General features: G+C 39.3%; 1 protein-coding gene across 1 annotated transcript; it reads right to left on the bottom strand.

The window, feature by feature from the left end:
* Window positions 1-7,718: 7,718 nt before the first annotated feature.
* Window positions 7,719-16,375, bottom strand: LOC102230974 (GATA-binding factor 2). The gene is made up of 6 exons (XM_005799826.2): window positions 16,253-16,375; window positions 15,619-16,044; window positions 14,633-15,229; window positions 12,780-12,925; window positions 9,762-9,887; window positions 7,719-8,698 (listed from the first exon to the last, which is right to left on the bottom strand). The coding sequence occupies exons 2-6, from the start codon at window positions 15,845-15,847 to the stop codon at window positions 8,420-8,422; spliced, it is 1,377 nt and encodes a 458-aa protein (XP_005799883.1). The 5' UTR covers window positions 15,848-16,044; window positions 16,253-16,375; the 3' UTR covers window positions 7,719-8,419.
* Window positions 16,376-20,156: the final 3,781 nt, after the last annotated feature.

Genomic DNA, 20,156 nt, shown 5'->3' with positions numbered 1-20,156 from the left:
GTTCTACTTGTAAACAAATTCAATATTGAAGTTACTAAAATGTCAATATTATGAAGTAATAGTCATTTATAATTGACTCATTTATATTTGTGCACATTGTTTAATACTTTTGAAAGCTAAAGGAAAATATTTCAAATGACTAATACATTTTGTGACAGATAAATATACTTAAATAGCCTGATAAATTCCTACATTAAACCCATTGTTTGTAAGTCTTCATCCTTTCACACGGAGGGTTAAAATGCAAAAGTATCCTAAAACACTGACATTTATCTGGCTAGCATCAGTATAAATGTATTTACATCGTCAGCTTAATACTGTCTATAAAAAATGGTGGAACAATTTTTATCTTACTAATTCATTTATGTGTTGTTTATGCCACTTGTCTTGTTAAGGACTTTGGGTTACATTTGCGCTCGAAAATTACTATAGTAAATAAAGTTGAGTTAAGAAGCAATTAGTAATGCAAGCATTTAAATCAAGTTTCTTTTAAGCCACAAGTTTAGGGTCCATTTAAGTGCAGCTTGCCTCCTCTTTTGAAGACCTTACTGACCCCTTGTCCTGGAAGCACTTACTGTGTCATTCACCTGAGGTCACATACTTACTCTGGGATCCCATTAAAATGCCATCTTGTCGCTGAAAATATGACTTTGTAGTTTTCCAGTAAAGACAAGATAAAGAGAGGCCAGGTGCCAAGTGGAATGAGGGCTTTAGGACTGGGTGGGCATACTAAATCAGCTCCTTAGTGAAATTTATAACTCCCACCTTTGTGTGACAGCAACTCCTTAGACCGTTTGTTTCTCTAACAAATTAAATTACTGGAGTCAAAAACAAAGGCGGTCTCTAAAAGGGTAGATTAGAAAGCAGATGGTGATGTAGGACATGCAAGAAAAAAATGTTTTATTTACTAAAGGAAGCTGCAATAGATGTCAGAGTTGAGGGAAAAGTAACCCATCTGTATGGCGTCCGAATCAATGAATGCTAACATTTAAACTGCGGCTGGATGTTAAGAGGTAACAAATGACAAAGGAGCCAAGTGAAAGAAAAAGCTTGCATTACCAGTCTGCAGGATCCCTGGGGAAAAATTAGAGCCACCAACAAAACTCTCAGATCCTCTGGGGACTATGTACATACCTCGACTGTGTCTGGAAATGTGTCGCTATTTGTTCTGTCTTCCATCAAGGCAAACCACAATCATGCCTCTTAAAATTGGATATTTGAAAAGCAGAGACAATAAAATCAAAATATGACTGTGTCCAGGTAAAAAGATTTTCTTTAGTAAAGGAACAAAGCAGCTGAAGGAAGCTGTGTTCAGCCTTCAGCTGAAGGTAGCTATATGAAATAGTTCAAATGAAATATGTAAGTTATAACAACTAGGGATCGAATTGCATATTTTAATTCACACTGATGCAAACACAGAGTGGCTGTAGACTTGGCAGAAAGAGGTAGAACGTGCTGACACATGGTGTGTTTTCTCTGAGAAGTGGAACACCCTCCAACCACCTGATCCACGACTACTGACAAGTCCCTTTCAAACGGCCTTTCTTCTCCTGTCTGAGGCAGACAAATTCATCCCTCTTGTCCCCAAACAATCACCTCTTTTCTTTTGCCTGTTGCGCCAATGAAAGGTGGAGGGAGGCTCCAGGAGAGAGAGAGGGAGGGAGAATTACATCTGCCTGACAGTGCTACACTGTAGGCACTGGGTTAATGTCCTGTGTGTTAGGGCCCGTGGGACTGGGCGTTTGGGCCCCACTATCTTATAACACAGTTGACAAAGAGCCCAAGGCTCAGCCTTGAGGAAATCTGAGAGGCGGGCTATCTAGGCCGGGACGGGAGGACAGTGGGAAGGAAGGACAAAACATCTCAGGTACTTAGCTCTTTCCTTGCCCCATATATGTCAGTGTTTGCTGGAGCAAAGCAACTTGCATCCTTTGTTCCTGCTTCAAATACCCAGACCCAGTGACAGAACAAAATGCACATGCAGTGCCCTGCAAAAATATTCAGACTCCATGAACTCTTTCACTTTTTCTCATCTTATATTTATTTAATGTATGGGATAGACCAACACAAAGTATCATCTGAAAGCTGAAAGTCTTTTGGAGAATGTCTCTATTGACATCTAGAAAGTGAAATTTCTCACTCAATCAGACTTGATGGAGATAATCTCTCGACATGAGTTTTGAAGTCTTACTAGAGATTTTCATTTAAATTTAGGTCTGGACTTTGACTGGGTTATTCTGGTACATGAGACTGCTTTGAGCTACACTAATTGATTGTAGCTCCATCTGCATGTGTCATTATCCTGTTTTTAGCAGTATCCTGTTTCTAACATGAACACACATCAGTAGCGTGTACAGGGAAGTATAAAATGTTTTCCTCTTGGGTTTTGTCTGCTTGGCAACTCCCTTGTGATAAAACTATTCAAAGATTAAGTCCAGCAATCTGTCTTGTCTCAGGTCACTTAGTTCGGTGCATCAAATGGGTTTAAAATATGATAATTGACATGAATAAATTGATAAAACTCATTGCAGTGTTCTGATGTCCTTTCCTTCTAAGAGGTCTTCTTTCCAGAAACGCATGAAATTAGCTCCATCTGTCTTTCCAACAACTTTGACCACTTTCCTTGACCTGCCTGATAATAAATATTCCCACAGCTGCCGGCATCAAGACTGAGTACTGAGTGTGATCTGGAGTGTTAATTTTTCCTCACACATAGCATTTCACATGTAGGTTCCTTCTTCTCCACATTTGCTGCGTCCACATGTGGGAACCACGATGTTCTTAATACCGCTTGTCCAATATAATTGTTACAAAATTCCCACCCGAGCTGTGGATTTCTGCAGCACCTCCAGAGTTTCTAGACCTCTTCGCTGCTTCCCTCCCCTTGTTTGGCTGGATAAATGTTTCAACCTCACTCTGCTTCAGCCTTATCCCGCAACTTTAACTTGTTCTTGTATTTTCATTGGTATTCACGATAAGGTTTGATCACAAGTGTTTGTGGTACGGTGGCTGGCAGGTGTAAATGTGATGCAAACATGTCAATGATGCAAATTCCAAAACATATAAAACAAATGCAACAGAGAAACGCTGCAAGCAAAAATAGTACTGCAACCGCATAAAATTGAAGCAAAGGGAAAATGCTCCAAATCACAAAAACAAGTATAAAATGCTGCGAGTTCACTTCACAAAACGGAAATTCTGGCGGGAATCAGGCCTGGTTGTCGTCGGTGAAATTGAACTGTGCGTTCCCAAAAAGATATGGTTAATATCAGCTAATTTCAGTGACGGGAGGTGAGGTTCACAGCTGGTGAGGCACTGACTTAATCATAATCAGATTTACAAATATAGACCCCCTGCATGTTATTGTTTACATAAGGAAATTTCGCGCATGCGGACAACGCTGGAGGGCAAAAAGACAATTCTTCTACATGTGATGTTAAGCCGCGCTGCCGCCGTAGAATAATTCCGTTAACTCAGTCAAACTTGGAAATGTAGATATTGTTAATTCCGTGCTGTGCTCCACAACAAAGGGAGAAACCGTTAAAGTACAACTCAAAATCACGTCTTTCTCGCTCTCTGTATCAGCGCAGATACTGTATTGCTAGCTCGCTGTTACTGTCTCTTACTCTGCAGTCGTGGAGTCTCAGTGTCTGGGATCATGAGCGCCCCCTGCCATGAGGCAGGAGAACTGCCTGCCTGGCTCACCTCGAATCTGTTCTCTGCGGTTTCTGATCGCTCCTCTACGGTGGCCGACTACGGTGGCCGACAGGTGCAAATGCGCAGCAAAAGAGAAAACATGCAAACAAAAAAGAAGACACCCCCGAATGAAATGCAGCAAATAAAAAGAGAGACGCAAACACCCCCGAATGAAATGCAGCAAACAAAAAGAGAGACGCAAACACCCCCGAAAGAAATGCAGCAAACAAAAAGTGTTGAAAACGGAAGTGCTCCAGACCACTAGGGGGAGTCAAAGAAAATAGTATTCATTTCTATGGGACCAGATGCAAGATTCAGAGAAAGAAATTTGAAAGAAAGTAAAGGTATCTCTCTGAATCTTGCATCTGGAAAGTGTGATTATTGTGAGAAGTCTGAAACAATAGAGCATGTTATTTTAGAGTGTTGTAAGTATGAAGAAGAGAGAAGATGCATGCTGAGAGAGTGTGTAGGTATTAAAGAAAGGTTTAATTTAATAGAATTTTTGAGGAGAGATTTCGGGAGTAGACATATTCAAATAATTATTCGGTATCTTAAAAAAAACAAAGCTATTTCATAGGATATGAGTAGAGCAAGTTGGGTGTGAATGTGTAAAGAATATCAAAGAGGGGTATATAAAGTTATAAGCAAGTTGGATAATATAAGCAGATGTGTATGTGTGGGGGTATGTTTAATCAGGAGTTAATGGAGGGAAAAGGTAGAAAGTGAAAGTTTATAGACCATCTCGAACCACACTCCATACTGGTAAGTGGCGGTAATGCTACTGTAAGTTTGTTGCCAACCGCCAATAAATACCAAGAAGAAGAAGAATCTTGCATCTGGTCCCATAGAAATGAATGCTATTTTCTTTGACTCCCCCTAGTGGTCTGGAGCACTTCCGTTTTCAACACTTTTTGTTTGCTGCATTTCATTCGGGGGTGTTTGCGTCTCTCTTTTTATTTGCTGCATTTCATTCGGGGGTGTTTGCGTCTCTCTTTTTATTTGCTGCATTTCATTCGGGGGTGTCTTCTTTTTTGTTTGCATGTTTTCTCTTTTGCTGCGCATTTGCACCTGTCGGCCACCGTACTCCTCAGCACACGAATCACGTTACACACACAGTCGGTGACAAAAAACATTGTACATTATACACATAAGCTAAATTATGGAAAATCAGTTCATACATTAAATGTTTTTTTAGCCATTTTATTGGGGACTACAGACAGGAGGAATATGCTCTCATAGGATGGCAGCCAGTTAGCGAGAGTTTGCGCAATCGAAGGTGATCCTCACCGGCTTCGCTTCTGAGCATTTGAATGGGAAAATGCGAAAATCCAGCTATTTTGAAGAAAAAAAATAATCAGAATTGATTAAGCTAAATGAAAAATAGTTACTTTATAGTACAAACTACACGGTGAAAATAGCAATATAAACGATCTTATTATTATATATTATTTTCCATAATGACAGGTGAGGCTGCCTCCCCTGACCGCATATCACTGGCTAATTTATAGTTTATCAAAAAGGTAGTAACTATTTTTCCACAAGTGGACAGAATGCAAAATAATTTTCTGCAAAAAAAAGTAATGAAATTATGCATTTACTAATGTTATCTTTGTGATTTAAAGACAATTTCAGCATTAAAGAAAGCACACATCTATAAACAGCAGCAGTGTTTTTGTTGACCCAGTCTTTTGCACATCAAACAAGCAACTTTACTGCAAGTCAGCAAGGCCCTTAGGACCCAATCACTGAGAGGAGTTTATGCTGGAGGCCAAGTGTCTTTGCTGTTTATGTTGCCTTTCAGATGACCTTTAAGTGACCTGCAGAATATACAACAGCTCAGAGCAGACGTCCCTGTGGCACTGAACAAACCAGTGGGGAGAGAACAAGATGAAATCTGAAACATGGTACACCAAGAACACATAACAGACAGAAAGAGGAAGTCATGATGACAGACAAGCAAGGAAAGTGGTTGCACTGAGTTAGAGAACGATGCGAGAGTTTTGAAGGATTGCGTCCACTGGTTTATGCGATCAGATCGTCTGGAGTCTTTAGCATTGGCTGCTCCAGCAGTTCTTATACCACTCAGCCATTTGAGTCAGATTACGACTCTGATTAACACAATTTGCTCTGCAGTGTGTGTTTCACGTAGAAGCTCACTGGTAGCATACCACAGCCAGGAGTCCCTGTTGGCTGACTAGTGGCTGGCTTCAGTCTCTGGGAGCAACTAATCTGGATTATTGCAGAGAAATGAGAGTTTTTATCTACAGCAGGTAAACAATTGACTGCTGATAATGTTTTAACATAATCTTACTTAAAGAAAGTCAGAGCTTCAGTTTCTATCCACCCTTGGGAAGGTTTTCTACCGACTTTGACAACTAATGATTTAAAGTACTCTATATTCCACTTGTATTAACTTGTATCGTTATGATACACAAGACTTGTCACTCATTGTGTGTTGTCTTTGCTCTTGTCTCAGTCTGGACCCCACTGTTCTCCCAAGGCCCAGACGTCTCTCTCTCCAGCCACTTGGGCCAGTTCCTCCAAGGGATTCCCAAGATGTTCCCAGTCCTGCCAGGAAACATAGTCCTTCCATCGTGTCCTGGGTCTTCCTGCTGGAACCTTCACCTAACCAGGTATAGCACTATATTGTCCCATCTTACCGCCTTTACCTGAAGCAACTTTAGTTGGAGATTTCTACCAGTCTAGTGTGGAGGTAGGAGAAAGTTTCAAAATTAGTTTTGCCTTCATATTATTCTCAGAGAGCAAATGTTTCCTCACTGCACACTAGTGAAGAAAACAGGCCCAAACCTTTGCTATTAAAGTTGTTTTCTGGGGTTTCAGCTCATGCTGGAGGTTTTCATTTCACCAGCTTTCAGGCTGAACTTGCTGGAAAAGCCAGACCTCGGCAAACAGGCAGTTGTTTTGAATTTCCTTTTCTTGTCCACTTGATGATTCCAAATTATTTTCAAAGCCTCATAACCTACAACGACATTCCTTGTGAAGGCTTTAAGCAACTCTTTAGACAATGCTGGATAATTATGTTATGTTCACATGCACCTGATGTGTCCCATCTCAATGTCATTTATATAATTTTGAATGAATGTGGTGGTGTCCCAACTTACACCTCACCACATTTTTTCACATTTCACCAAAAAATTTAAAAGGTTTTCATTGTTTATATATTACTTTAATTCGCTAGTATTGCTAAAAGTAATATTACAATTCCACATATCCAAATAAAAACACATAAAGTTGTAGGCTTCTTCATAGGAGTATACAGAATAGCACCAATTATTTGACAAACAAATTATTTGCGAAACAATCGTTTATTTGCAGTTGTATTTCATCGAGCATAACTGAGATATTTGAGAGAAAATGCAGGTTGGGAAGCTGACATATCTAGGTAAGATGTTACTTAAAATGCTATTGGCATTTGCAAAGTCATTCATTTTTCTTGACACTGATTAGCTGAACCCTCATAAAAGGAGATCAAGAAAACTGTAGTCTTTAAGTTCTGCGATAGTACTAAGAAGGTTTCCACCGTGCATGTTAATGCATATCAAGATGTATTTGGTGTGTGAATTAATAAAATAGACAGTAATAAGTGTTCTTAGAAGGGAACTTAAGTAGTTGAGAATTTCAGCTATTTGCGGGCGGCTGTGGTTCCTTTCCCCCACGAATACAAGGAATCCACTAAAATTGACAAAACTAAGAATGTTTCCTTACAGCCAAGAAGTAAAATTTTACTTCTTTTGCTACATTTGGTACATTGTTACCTTAGAAATAAATGTGAAGAAATTATTGACACACTCTTCCATGATGATAGTTTTAAAGACTTTTTCTGAAACATATTTTAGAAATAAAATGCACATAGAACCAAATCCGTCAGACTGATACTGTAAATTGGTGATGGACTTCTATGTATTTAATTATTCTTTTCATCTTTGTACATTTTTGTCCATATGCGTCAGAATCCATTCTCACCCCGAAGACTCGCAGCACTGAACAGGCAGGAAAGATGGTATAGTGAACTTAATCTCTTTATTTGTTAGAGTATAAAGGTTGACCAGTTCAGACAAAGCGCCTCAGCTAAAAATATACTCATAACTGTGATAACAGTATCCATATTATAAATCAGATGATATAGACAAAAGAGGAAACAATAGTGAAAATAAATTATCTGAATAACAATATTAATTACAATAACAATATTTATAGTAAACAGTGTTAACATTAAAGTTCATAAACCTTTATTGTTTCCTCTTGTGGAAAACTGCTTTTAAAATCGTCCATGAGCCAAAAAGCCAGCATTTTTTAAGTGGTAAAAGGACTTTTTTTCTGTCTGGGATGCACCCTCCAGTCTCACACATTTACAATATTCACAGTTACTAGGGAACCTGCTCAGTACATGGTGAGCTGTGCCAATGTTCAGGCAGTCAGTGGGGACAAAACTACATGGTGCAAATACACGTTTTATGTGCCTGGATTAAAAAAAAACGTAACAAAAAATAAGAAGGCCCAATGTTTCTCCAGCAAATTCGGTACCTGTTGATAGAGGAGAAAAAGGGCCTTTCCTTTCACAATGTGTGACTGCTATAATCAATCAAGACACATGGTCAATAAAGACATGTGTTGCACGTCAGCAGGTCTTTACGTCCTGTTTTTTACTCAGACTCTTATCCCCTCATATGAAACCATTTCAGGATGCTAAAATCCTGTCTCCTCAGCCCATCGCCGTCACCATGTTGGAGTGGTGCGGGTGTCCGAATGACGGGTGAATAGGGGTGGGAGTGGGGAGCATGTGGTGTCCAGTGTGACTGAAAGGCGGCAAGTGGCCCATGGTCATGTGACCGGCCAGAGAGGTGAAGGAGCTCTTGTCATGCAGACTTTTGGAAAACTCCTCGTAGCTGTCGCTGGCCCGCTTGCTCTTTTTGGACTTGTTGGACATTTTCCGGTTGCGAGTCTGTATTCCTTCCTTTTTCATGGTAAGAGGCCGGTTCACCTGTTGAAACGAGGATAAGAAGAGGAGGTCAGTCATGCCTTTAATTAGAAATTGCATAAGAACATTTGTATAAGCATGAGCTTTTATCTGAGTCATATCTAATTATCTGTCATCAGAGAAAAAGATTCATTTTTAAGACTATAAAAAGATTTCACCCAACAGAATACAAGTTTGTTCAAGTGGCGTTCAGATACGTGCTGGTTATCAGTATCAATGCATAGCAAGTTTTTAAGTTGAAGTGCCAGAAGAACTAGAGGTTCCCCGGCTGTATAAAGCATAGAGTAAGTCAGTGCCGCCCCTCCCCCACCTGTTGCTTTGCACTACTAGTCTGCTGGCTGATTAACTTGAGTGTTTGGACAGGTATAGATGTGGAAGCTGAATGAACAGTGTCCAGCTCTTTTGTTGAAGCAACACTGTAATATTATTGGTCAACTATGATCAGATTGTTCATTAAGCTGCAGGATTGATACCTGAGAAAATATCCCCCCAATTAACCAATTAACATCAGGATTTGTTTATCTGTAAAGAGCAGCAAAGGTAGTGCTAAATTTGGATTTCTGCTTTAGTTTATTCATCAAAACAAACAAAGAAAGAAATAAACGTGATGTGTGAGCTTGTGGAACTTTCTCAATGTAAATTGCCTTCAAGGCAATGCCTTGAAGGCAATATGCGGTAGTATGCGTTTGCATGCGGCAGTATACGTTTTCTCCTCTAAAAAGAATGTAAAAACCCTTGGTTTCATATTGTGCTCTAGTAATTTTCCATCTTGTAATTTTTCAAAAATAAGCTTGATTCCTTTCAGATTAGGGTGGGTTTTCTAATTGCTATCACATCAAATTTAAATTGAAATTCAATTTGTCCAGAGTGTTTGGTCAGCTGGTTAACACAGAAACTTGATCAGAACTGGACATAAGCAACACTCTCAAAAACAATGGTTGTGTATCTTTCTAAAGCATTATGGGCCTTTAAGTTTTAGTAAGTACATCTCAAAACCAAACTGTGCATTTTTTGAGTCCACTCAGCTTCATAACGAGCCAACACCAAGGACACAAAGAAAACTTACGTTATGCAGCTTGTAGTAGAGGCCGCAGGCGTTGCACACCGGGTCTCCGTTTGCGTTGCGCCGCCAGAGTGTGGTGGTGCTCGTCTGACAGTTGGCGCAGCAGGTCCCCGCTCGTCTGGCAGCCGACTGCAAATTAATTAAGATTCAGGTTTGATTGGGGCTGAACACCAAAAGCAGACAAGCAATGAGTCTTTGAGAGAACACATTTACTTTTCTATTTCTGTTCATGTTTTTTTTCTGTTTTGCCAACTTGATTACACTGTTGTTAAATACAGGAGTTGCAAAAAAGTGACTTGACATAAACTAACCATATGAAGGCAATGACTACATTTTGACTGTACCTTGCAGAATCTGAACCTGTCTGTGTGGCATAACTGTTATTAGTGAACATGCACTAAATTCCTTTATTTATGCGTGTTTTCATATTACTAGAATTGAATTGGATCTGTGTGTAAAACATAAAACAATAACCTTTATAAATCATTTAGTTTCATGCAAACATGCTAGCTCCTGTCTTGAGTCTGAGGAACTCATTGCAAAAATACATTGGCGGTTCTATGCCAAATTTAGCAGGGGGATCCAGGAAGGACACAGTGTCTTGTCCATGGATGTACAGGACGAACAAACAAATCAATATTTCATTGTTTATTATAATAAATGAGGCACAGAGTCAAAGAGCCACTCATGGCTCCGGAGCTGCAGTCTGCAGACCCCTGACCTAACAGATGAGAACTGTGATCCTGTCTCAATATGGCTGAAGCTAAAAGTACAACATCATAATTTTTAAATCATTGTTCAAGTGAAACTCTGAAGGTAAAAACTTAATTGGTCAAAGAGACTAATTATATATTGTTTCTGTGCCAGCGCATAAAATAAGAAACTTATTTAGTGTTATTTCTTCCATACAGGGGCCACAAAACAGGCCAGAACCAGTTCTACTGGGGCACTGGCCCCTGTTGGCCCCTGTATGGAACAAACCATGCATACACAGCACACCGTATCTATGGTTTACATTAATTAGGTATGCATCCTAACTTACATAGTCAATTAAAAAAGTTTAACATTTTAGAGGTTATATGCAAATTCTTATTTTTGGTCTCTTTAACATCACCAAACAATTACAATCTGATTGAATGACACTGTTGCAATTTAGCTAATTTTTTGAAGTATCTTTAGCTGTTTAACTTAAAATTATGCTCAGAAGTATTGATTGGAATCTATCAATCAAATGAATGCACTTTGTTAATTTTTTTTTATTAATTAAATCCAACAAATTGTTTAGTCGGTGTAGCAGCAGCTTTACAAATCAAGCCTTGTTTATTTTGAGGACCCAATAATTTGACTCCTGATTTACATTATGTTAGAGGATGTAAACATAAAATCTGTTTTTGTTGTTGCTTTTTTCGCATAGTATAATTAAACGATGCCCTCTGACACATATGTCATCTTCCAAAAATGCCCTGCTGCGCCTATATTTTCTTAACTCCCTGCGATGCTCTGCCTCTGTGGTGGACGGAAAGCTTGACCACTGAAAAACTGAGGTGTAGCCCTGTAGTTAGGAGGCCAGAGGAGGAAGCCGTGTAGCTTTATCTGGAGCGGTCAGGCATCCGGATAGGAAACAACTGGAAGGCTGCTGCTACTGCCGCCGCTGAGCGAAAGGCACGGTGCGGCGCTGCGACCCCGGGCCGAGCTGCATACGGAAGACAGAGCTGATATATGACTGTCTCTGCATGTATGGGCCGAGCCAGAGACGGGGAGAGGAGGGGGGAATGGTCGTACAATTTGTATGAAACAGGCAGTTGTTTTTCTACTGTTTTTATTTTTAAAAGGATCAGTTCATATGTGTAAGCAAATACTCCTTAATGCAGGTGAATGAGACATCTTTACTGTTTATCATCTTATTCAAACCACTGGGGGGTTTTTATGCTGTAATTTTTTTATGGATTTTATCTGAAGTTGCAACATTGCTGCTTTTTTTTCATGTAAAAACAAAGAGAACAAACCGCTGATCTTAAACATTTTGGCAAATCTTCAAAAGACTTTTTTTTTTATCATTTTCCATCCCAGTATAAGTAGGTTGCATCACTACTAATCTGATAAATTCAAAACTAAATAAAGCGACGTTCATCCTTGCAGACCTTTTTTGGGTTAAAAAGGAAGGGTTTTTTTTTTTTTTTTTACTTTGTATCTATTTTTCATGCAGGTAAACTTAAAAGTATAGAAGGCACATTTCTTAATTTCATATTATTGTGAAATGGACTTAAACATGAACAAAAACTTATTAATATTCTATTCTACCTGTAATGTTGTTTTCTGTTCCTTCTTGTTATTTTCTATTTTACTTATCCGATTCAGTTGATTATTATCACATTCTAAGATGTTTGCTTATTCTCATCACCAAAACTGACATTTAAAGACAGCACATGATCTCTGATTCTGATCTCAAATGTAGCTGAAAATCTTTTAAAATGTTTCCTGAGACAAACAAACTTGTATTCAGTCATTGCATTAACTATGACTTTTAAAAGATCATCATCTGGAAGATAGGATGACTTTTTACAATCTCCAAAATAGTTCATATCACTGTGTGTGAAGTAATAGTAAAATAATAACATTTCACCCATGCCTTTATTACTGGGAGCAGAGCAGCACTCTCCTTTCAACATGTCAGCCAATGTTACATTTTTTAGTTCCAGGTTTAAGAAGCACACAGCAGAATTAAGTGTTTTGTTTGAACCGAAGTCCATCTGGCCTGCTATCAATGACAGTATCAGAGGTGGTTGTAATAATGATAACACCAACAACACAGATGGCCTCTCTCTGCTTGCTGCCTGAGCCAAAGGAGCAATAGGTGAGCGAGAAGCACAATTCCTGGAAACTGATTGGGAAAATATAACTTTCCAGGAATTGTTCCCTCTCCCCTCACCCTTCACCTTACACTCTCTTTATGTACTCCCTCTCGCAAAACACGCACACACAGCGACGTTGGCTTCTGCACAGAGAGGGTGGAGGACTCACCAGCCTGCGTTTGGGTTTGATGAGCGGTCTGTTCTGGCCGTTCATCTTGTGGTACAAGCCGCAAGCGTTGCACAGATAGTGTCCGGTGCTGTCCCGTCTCCACAGGGGCGTGGAGGTGGCTCCGCAGTTTACACACTCACGGCCCTCTGGCAAGGAACATGCATGCATACACGGGTCAGTTTATCAAGAAGAAATTAAGTTACTAAGTCAAATAGGTGATTTTTTTTTTGTTAACAGAAGGTTCTTCAGTTTTATTTAGCTCCAGCAGCAATAGAGTTGTGTGTTAAAATCTCAACAGTGAAGCGGAGCACTTGTACGTTTTTTTTAAATATATAATTTATGTTTGAAAATGATCAAGGAAATTACAACAATTGTTTCAAAATTACCCCTGGTGCTACACAAATCAAACACACTGGAAATAATTAAGGTCGGCATCATAACAGAAACTTTTGTTTAAGCTTGAAATCAGCATCTTTCTATTAAAGCTGAATAACTTGATGCTGAATAAGTTGTATAATTACGCTGCATATAAACCAGGAGCATGCTTGAATCTCTGGTCTGTAATCAAATAAGAGAGAGTCAGGACAGTGTCTCTGAACAATCAGGACAGCGCCTTATGTAACAGAGAAGTGACTCCCAGTCTAAATATCGGGTTTGTGGCTCCCACTCTTCTCAGCTCCGAATGTGGATTTTCCTTTCACACCTCTAGTCCGGATCCAGTTCTCTCTAACCTGCTGCTGCAGCTGCAGTCAGCTCAGCCGTAATTACACAGTCACAGTTAACTAAAGAGGGTTTTACAAGTCACTCTCCTCTGTCCTAGACAAATATAAACTACTCACTAATTCTGTAGATTGCAAGGAAAATGTTTTGCATTTTTAAAATGATTGTGAATTTTAGGTTTTAACTATTCATTGTTGAGGAATACGTTTTAAGTTTCTTTTATTTTCATCACAAAATTATGATATAAATTCGTCATTAAGAATTATAGGTTATTAATTATTATCCTGTCAGCCAATTGATGGACGATGGTTTTTTTTGTTGTTGTTTTGTTTTTTTAGTTTTATAAAACTGCGTTTTCGCTTGCTTTTAAAATTCGCCATTAATCATTTCATACATTTAACAGAGCGGTCAGTTTTTAACATTTTCCGACCTGCTGATGCTGATCTCGGCCCTTCGTCATTTCGTGCCTTAATAGATCTGGACATTTCGTACCCGGAATTAATTTCGGGATGCTTCTTACTCGCGTGAACGATTAAAATTAAAGTAATTTTCTACAAACTATTCGTAAGGTTTTATAGAGAGTCGCAATCATATTACAGTAGTAAATGATATTCATGAGCTGCTCACTGTGTTTTTGTTTTGCTCCGGAGTTGAAATTTTGCATATTTTAAAAACGCGTTAGATTACTTAAATACAGCTGAATTAAAACCACAACAAACAATTATATTCAACCGTACTTGAGATCTGGGCACTTTTTTCTGAAATAAATTATAATAATAAAATAAAAAGAAATAATCTAACAGGGTTAATATAACGATACACAGTAAAGAAGCACAAAATGGGAACGCGCATGAACTGGCGAACGGGCAAATTGGCCGGAACCCTTCGATCATGCTCATTATAATATAAATTTAAAAACAGAGTTAATCTGGTTCTCTTTATTATCTGATTTAACTTTAAAGGATCCCAACCTGCAGACCCTCCATAAAATCATCATGAAACCTACAGGCAGCCTTTTCTACACATGCAGGCTCTTTTTTCTTATTTCTTTCTCTCTCTTTTTTCTTTCTTTCTAAGAGTTAATACCCTTTAATTTATTTTGGATTTTGGACTGATGTTTGGTGTTCGCTCACCGGTGCAGGAGCGCGCCTTGCTCTTGCTCTTGTGGGAGAAGCCGGGCGAGGAGCCCAGCAGGCTGCCGGGGTGGAACAGACTGCCGCCGTAGTCGTGCGCCGCTGGGAGAGAGTAGGGGGCGTAAGTCGGTATGTGATGGTGCGTGGAGGGGGTCTGGGCGCTCATTGAGGCCAGGCTGCTTCGGAGCGGACTCGGGTCCTCCATCTTCATGCTGTCCGGTAAAGACAATTGGTATTTGATAGATTCCTTCTCGTCCATCCGGACTGCGGCGGCGGAGGAAGGGGAGACGGCTCCCGGGTCTGGGGAGACGTCTTTCGGGGGAGTAGGGGGGAAGGTGTACAAGTGGGAGTTGGTTTGGGACGGCGGCGTCAAAGAAGATGCGGTAGCCGCGTTTGAGTTGCTGCTGCACGGGTAGACGGCGGAGAGGGCGGCGGGGGAAGCGGAGCCCGGGTGGTGCAGGCTGGGCTTGCTGAACGGACTCACGGCCCAGGCGTTGTGGTGGTGGGCCGACAGGGCTGCTTTCCCTCCGTCCAGCCATGAGATCCCCGGGCTGTGGAGGAGATGAGGCCGGCAGACCTGAGTCCCCGTCAGACGAGCTGGGAAACAACAGCAGAAGTTTATTATAAGGAAGATGAAATTATTATGTTGGTTGAGGGAGTTTGGATGCGAGGAGACTTGTTGATTCAGAGGGTACGTTCCCCTTATTTACATGCGCATAAATATATAATGTAACCTAGGTTACTCAAGTAAAATAAAACGTGCAAGCTAAAAGAAGTAATTAAATGGCATATTTAAATCCACATATTCCCCCAAAAAATCTACGTTGAGTTACTGTTTGCAATAAAATTACACAAATAAAAATTTATATACGCCAATTAAGCCAAACTTTATTATCTTAATAAGAATTTAAATGCAAACAAAAAAAAACGTCATAGTTACAGTGTGAACTTTGTAAGAAGACCTATTTGTATTTTATTCAAATTACCGTGCGCTTGGCTGTAGGACACCCTGGCCCTGGCAGTGTTTGGGTAGTAAGGGTTTCCCTGCGAGTCCAGGTGATTAAAGAAAACGTCCACCTCGTCTGGAGGGAGCAGCTGTGTGGTGGGCTCCATGTAGCTGTGACCCAGGCCGGGGTGGTGAGAGTCCGGGTGTTGTCCGTTCAGCATGGCTGCGTGGGGATGCATCCAGCGGGGCTGATCAGCCGCTACATCCATCTCTCACTCTCTCTTTCTCTCTGGAGGTTCCAAGAAGCGCCTTTTCTTATTATTAACCAAGAGAATTAATATCCAGGGAGATTCTTGAAAATAGCGTCCTTTTAAGAGCTCTTGACAGTGTCCATGGGCTGCTGAAGACTACTGATGTTCTGGCTTAAATTCCTCTCTTGGGCATGGAGAAGCTTTACATTCAAAACCTGCAAGAAGCGAACATGTAGTTAACACTTTAAAGTTGAGCTTTGCGATGTTTGCATGCTTCTTGGTGCAAGTGGTGCCGTTTTTGAAAATCTGAATGGATGCATATTAAAGTCCCATCACTTGCAGACGCACATCGGTGTGCACTGTTTCTTTAAGCACTCCGCAGGCGGCCTCGCTCAAAGTGACAGTAACATAAACATGCCTTACCTATTTAGGCTGGTGTTTTGGACCTCTTTGGAGAAAAGGCTCCCTGTCTCCGCGTCGCGCTGCAGGTCGTTTATTAGTCAGTGTTTGTCAGAGTAAACTGCGTCCGCAGGGACTAAAACCAACGCGCATAACTGCGGCTGACTGCGCGGGGCCAGCCTAGTTAAGGAGTCAAGGGCGGAGTCTAAATTGGCTGGGACCCAGCCAATTGAAGTCTGCCTCCACACAAAACCTCAGAAGCAAAATCTCTGGCCAGAAAATCACGGAGATATATTTCTGTTATATTCATGAGTACACGTTGTCTGACTGCCGGACTTTGCGTAATTTAATAAATAACAACAGAAATCCATTTCCAATAGAAAATTTAAAAAACATTTCTGCAACAAATTGACTAAAAGTATTTGTATCTGGGCGATGTATGTAAACAATAGAAGAATAGGTCATATCAATGATAATCCACTGATGTTTTTTTTTAATTATTATTATCAACAAATTGCACAGGAAAACCTGCAACTTCTGCTTTGCCTGCATTTCGGTTAATGAGAGCAGATTTGAGAGCAGAAGTCATGGCTACAGGAAACCAACCCCAGACCATCACACTACCACCTCCATGCCTGATTGTAGATATTTTCTATTTTTGAAATGTTGGTTTTACACCTGACCCAATGGGATCCACACTTTCAAATATTTGATCAATCAAAAGTCTTGGAGATCATCGTGTTTTTTAAAGCAGTGGTAGACTGACTTTTGCTGGGGTTTGGGGGATTTAGCCAAAAAGCTCTATAATGGATCCAATTTTTTTTCCCAGTCTCATTCTTGAATCATGAACACTGAGCTTAACTGGAGCAACCAGTTAATGTAATTTTGTTAGACTGGTGACTCCTGGGAAGATTCCCCAATATTGATTCCTCTGTTTTATTGATTATGGCTCTCTCTGTTGCTCACGAGAGTCCCAAAACCTTAGAAATTGATAGATGTCAACAGCTTACTTATGTCATATGTTCCTTAATTTGAATGGCTACTTCAAACATAATGCTAATAAAAAAAAGTTACATCATATATTATTTATTATTAGAACATAAAATGCCAGTTCTTCCACATTTTAGATGTATGCCAAGCTAAACACGGCTTGAATGATTCAGTTCTGCTGATTCATGACTCTTTACGTAGATGCATAGATACAATACCTGGTAACAGCTGGATAAGATCTAACGCCACACGTTAAACTCACGCTACTGCCTTGAGTCTCAGTATTATTCTCGGTCATCGTATGCCACAGTCCAATTCAAATAGGTGTGCCAAAAATGGGCCGTAAAGCAAGAAAATCTTTTGAACAATGCAATTTTAACATTATTGGAAACTTACGAATGAATACATTTGCCTGCCCATAAAGTGGGGATAAAGTTTCATCTTGTCAGCCTACATGTCTCACTTTTAAAGAGTCCCCCAATTATTAAAATAATTGTGTTTTTAAAATTGCTTGATGAAATGAAATATTTAAGTATGAAAACAGCAGACACAGAACAAATGTGCAAAGTGACAAATAAAAAAATTTAAAACGTTGCATTTGAGTCTCTGGGGGTTGGCCCTTGTTGTTTAAGCCTTATGTGAGGTCACCAGCATGCAGAATCATTGGTACAACTTTAAATAATGATTTAGAGCATTATACCAAAACAAGAGGCTAACAAGTATTTTTAAAGGGACAAAATATGTCCTTAGTGGATTTTATTCATGTTGCATAACAATAAGCTAATAACTATAAGTGCTTTTCACTAAGTAACGAGAAAGTACGATAGAATAACTGTATTTATATACAGTAGGCAATGTTTTAAGTTAATTTAAATCTCTTAAAATTAAAAATCTGACGATAAAGGTGCAACATTAAAACACCACAACAATTTTCTCTCTCTCTCTCTCTCTCTGTCTCTCTCTCTCTCTCTCTCTCTCTCTCTTTGTTTCTCTGTCTCTGTCTGTCTCGTGCATGACTGACAGACAATAATTGTAGAGGGAGCGCGTGCAGTCCCGACTGGCCGACGCAGCCGCCTGCTTGACGCCGTCTCCTGACGTCACTGCATTTTAGAAAAAATAAAGATACAGCAGGACATGAACTTTCTCCCGCAGAAAGAGAACTGGAAGACCGAGCCGAGCGTAGAGCTGGACGGTGTGGGGGGCTGCTTGGTGGTCTTCTGCAGTCCGAGCGGATGAACGTGAGGAAGAGACACTGACATTTACGTCGTAGAAGCATTTATAATGCACAACAAACCCTGAATAACACACCGTAGAGAAATATTAGGTTACATTCGTTTCAATTCGATCAGTTTGGTTATATTAGAAATGTTAAATTAGTTTATCTTTTCATTTTACTAACATGTTTCTGAAGTGGCCTAATATCAACGACATAATTAATTGTAAATAAAAACAGACTCTATCTATCTATCTATCTATCTATCTATCTATCTATCTATCTATCTATCTATCTATCTATCTATCTATCTATCTATCTATCTATCTATCTATCTATCTATCTATCTATCTATCTATCTATCTATCTATCTATCTATCTATCTATCTATCTATCTATCTATCTATCTATCTATCTATCTATCTATCTATCTATCTATCTATCTATCTATCTATCTATCTATCTATCTATCTATCTATCTATCTATCTATCTATCTATCTATCTATCTATCTATCTATCTATCTATCTATCTATCTATCTATCTATCTATCTATCTATCTATCTATCTATCTATCTATCTATCTATCTATCTATCTATCTATCTATCTATCTATCTATCTATCTATCTATCTATCGTGCTTATTTTAATGTAGTTGTACTATATCTTAACTTGTTTCACATTCTTTGGGTTTAATTTTATTTATGTATTTATATGTTTATTTTAGCGTCAGTAGCTTGACAGTCTTCGTTTTACCAAGATTGAAAATTCCCTTTCTTTTCCTGTAGATAAAGCCTGTTTGGAGGAAATCCACCAAACAGAAAACAGTGAGCGTGTATTAGAGCTCATCAGCATGATAATGTAGGAAGCAGACACATGCTTGGACTGTGACCCCCCTCCTTTCTTGATCTGGTATAGGCGATAAAAATCCTTATCAGCGGAGAACATCCACTTGCATTTTTTTGTTCTTTTTTTAAAAAAAAAAAAAAGAAAATAATTTCACATGAATTCAATCCACGCCTTTATTTACGCGTCGTTTTTCCCTCACGTGAGTCCAAAAACAAAATATACTAGATTAAAAATAAAAAAGATTAGAAAATTATTATTATTATTATTATTATTATTATTATTATTATTATTATTATTATTATTATTATTATTATTATTATTATTATTATTATTATTATTATTATTATTTAATAAAAATATCTACATTTTGCTGTATTTAAAAATTTAGTATCAAGTTATAATTATGTTATAGTCCAATATATTTATTCTGTTGAATAAATCGGTGCCTGTGTCTGGGTGAGAATATCACAGAAAGAGAACTCCATGGCTGGTCTCCTCGGATCGCACTGATTATAGCCTATCCCGGGGTAATTTTTCATCGGTGCCGCCTAATCTTTGTTCTTTGTGAAGATAATAAATAGCCCAATCGTTATCAGCGAGCTGCTGGAGGTGTCGGGGAGAAAAGGAGCTGATCGGCCCGGGCAATAGGCTCCAAAGTGCCGCGGAATAAATGACATTTCTTATCTCTCGCTCCCAGATTATCGCCGTCTTTTCAAACTCGCAACAACAAATACAGCTAATGCTGCGAATGCATCACTTACTGGACCAGATCTGCGAGCTTGATTGATAGATGGGCAGATAGAGGAGGAGGAGGAGGAGGAGGAGGAGGAGGAGGAGGAGGAGGGGGGTGCAGAAAGAGGAAGGGGGATTGCGCTTT

This window comes from Xiphophorus maculatus, chromosome 20, assembly GCF_002775205.1.
Source record: "Xiphophorus maculatus strain JP 163 A chromosome 20, X_maculatus-5.0-male, whole genome shotgun sequence".
Lineage (NCBI taxonomy): Eukaryota > Metazoa > Chordata > Actinopteri > Cyprinodontiformes > Poeciliidae > Xiphophorus > Xiphophorus maculatus.
Note: the sequence above shows the minus strand (reverse complement) of the source record. Positions and strands in the feature narration are given on the sequence as shown.

Coding starts and splice junctions, on each gene's coding strand:
- LOC102230974 (XM_005799826.2), bottom strand. CDS start 15,847: ATGGATGTAGCGGCTGATCAGCCCCGCTGGATGCATCCCCACGCAGCC. Junction 12,926..14,632: donor CAAGGCGCGCTCCTGCACCG/GTGAGCGAACAC, acceptor GTTCCTTGCCAG/AGGGCCGTGAGTGTGTAAAC. Junction 8,699..9,761: donor TCTACTACAAGCTGCATAAC/GTAAGTTTTCTT, acceptor TCGTTTCAACAG/GTGAACCGGCCTCTTACCAT.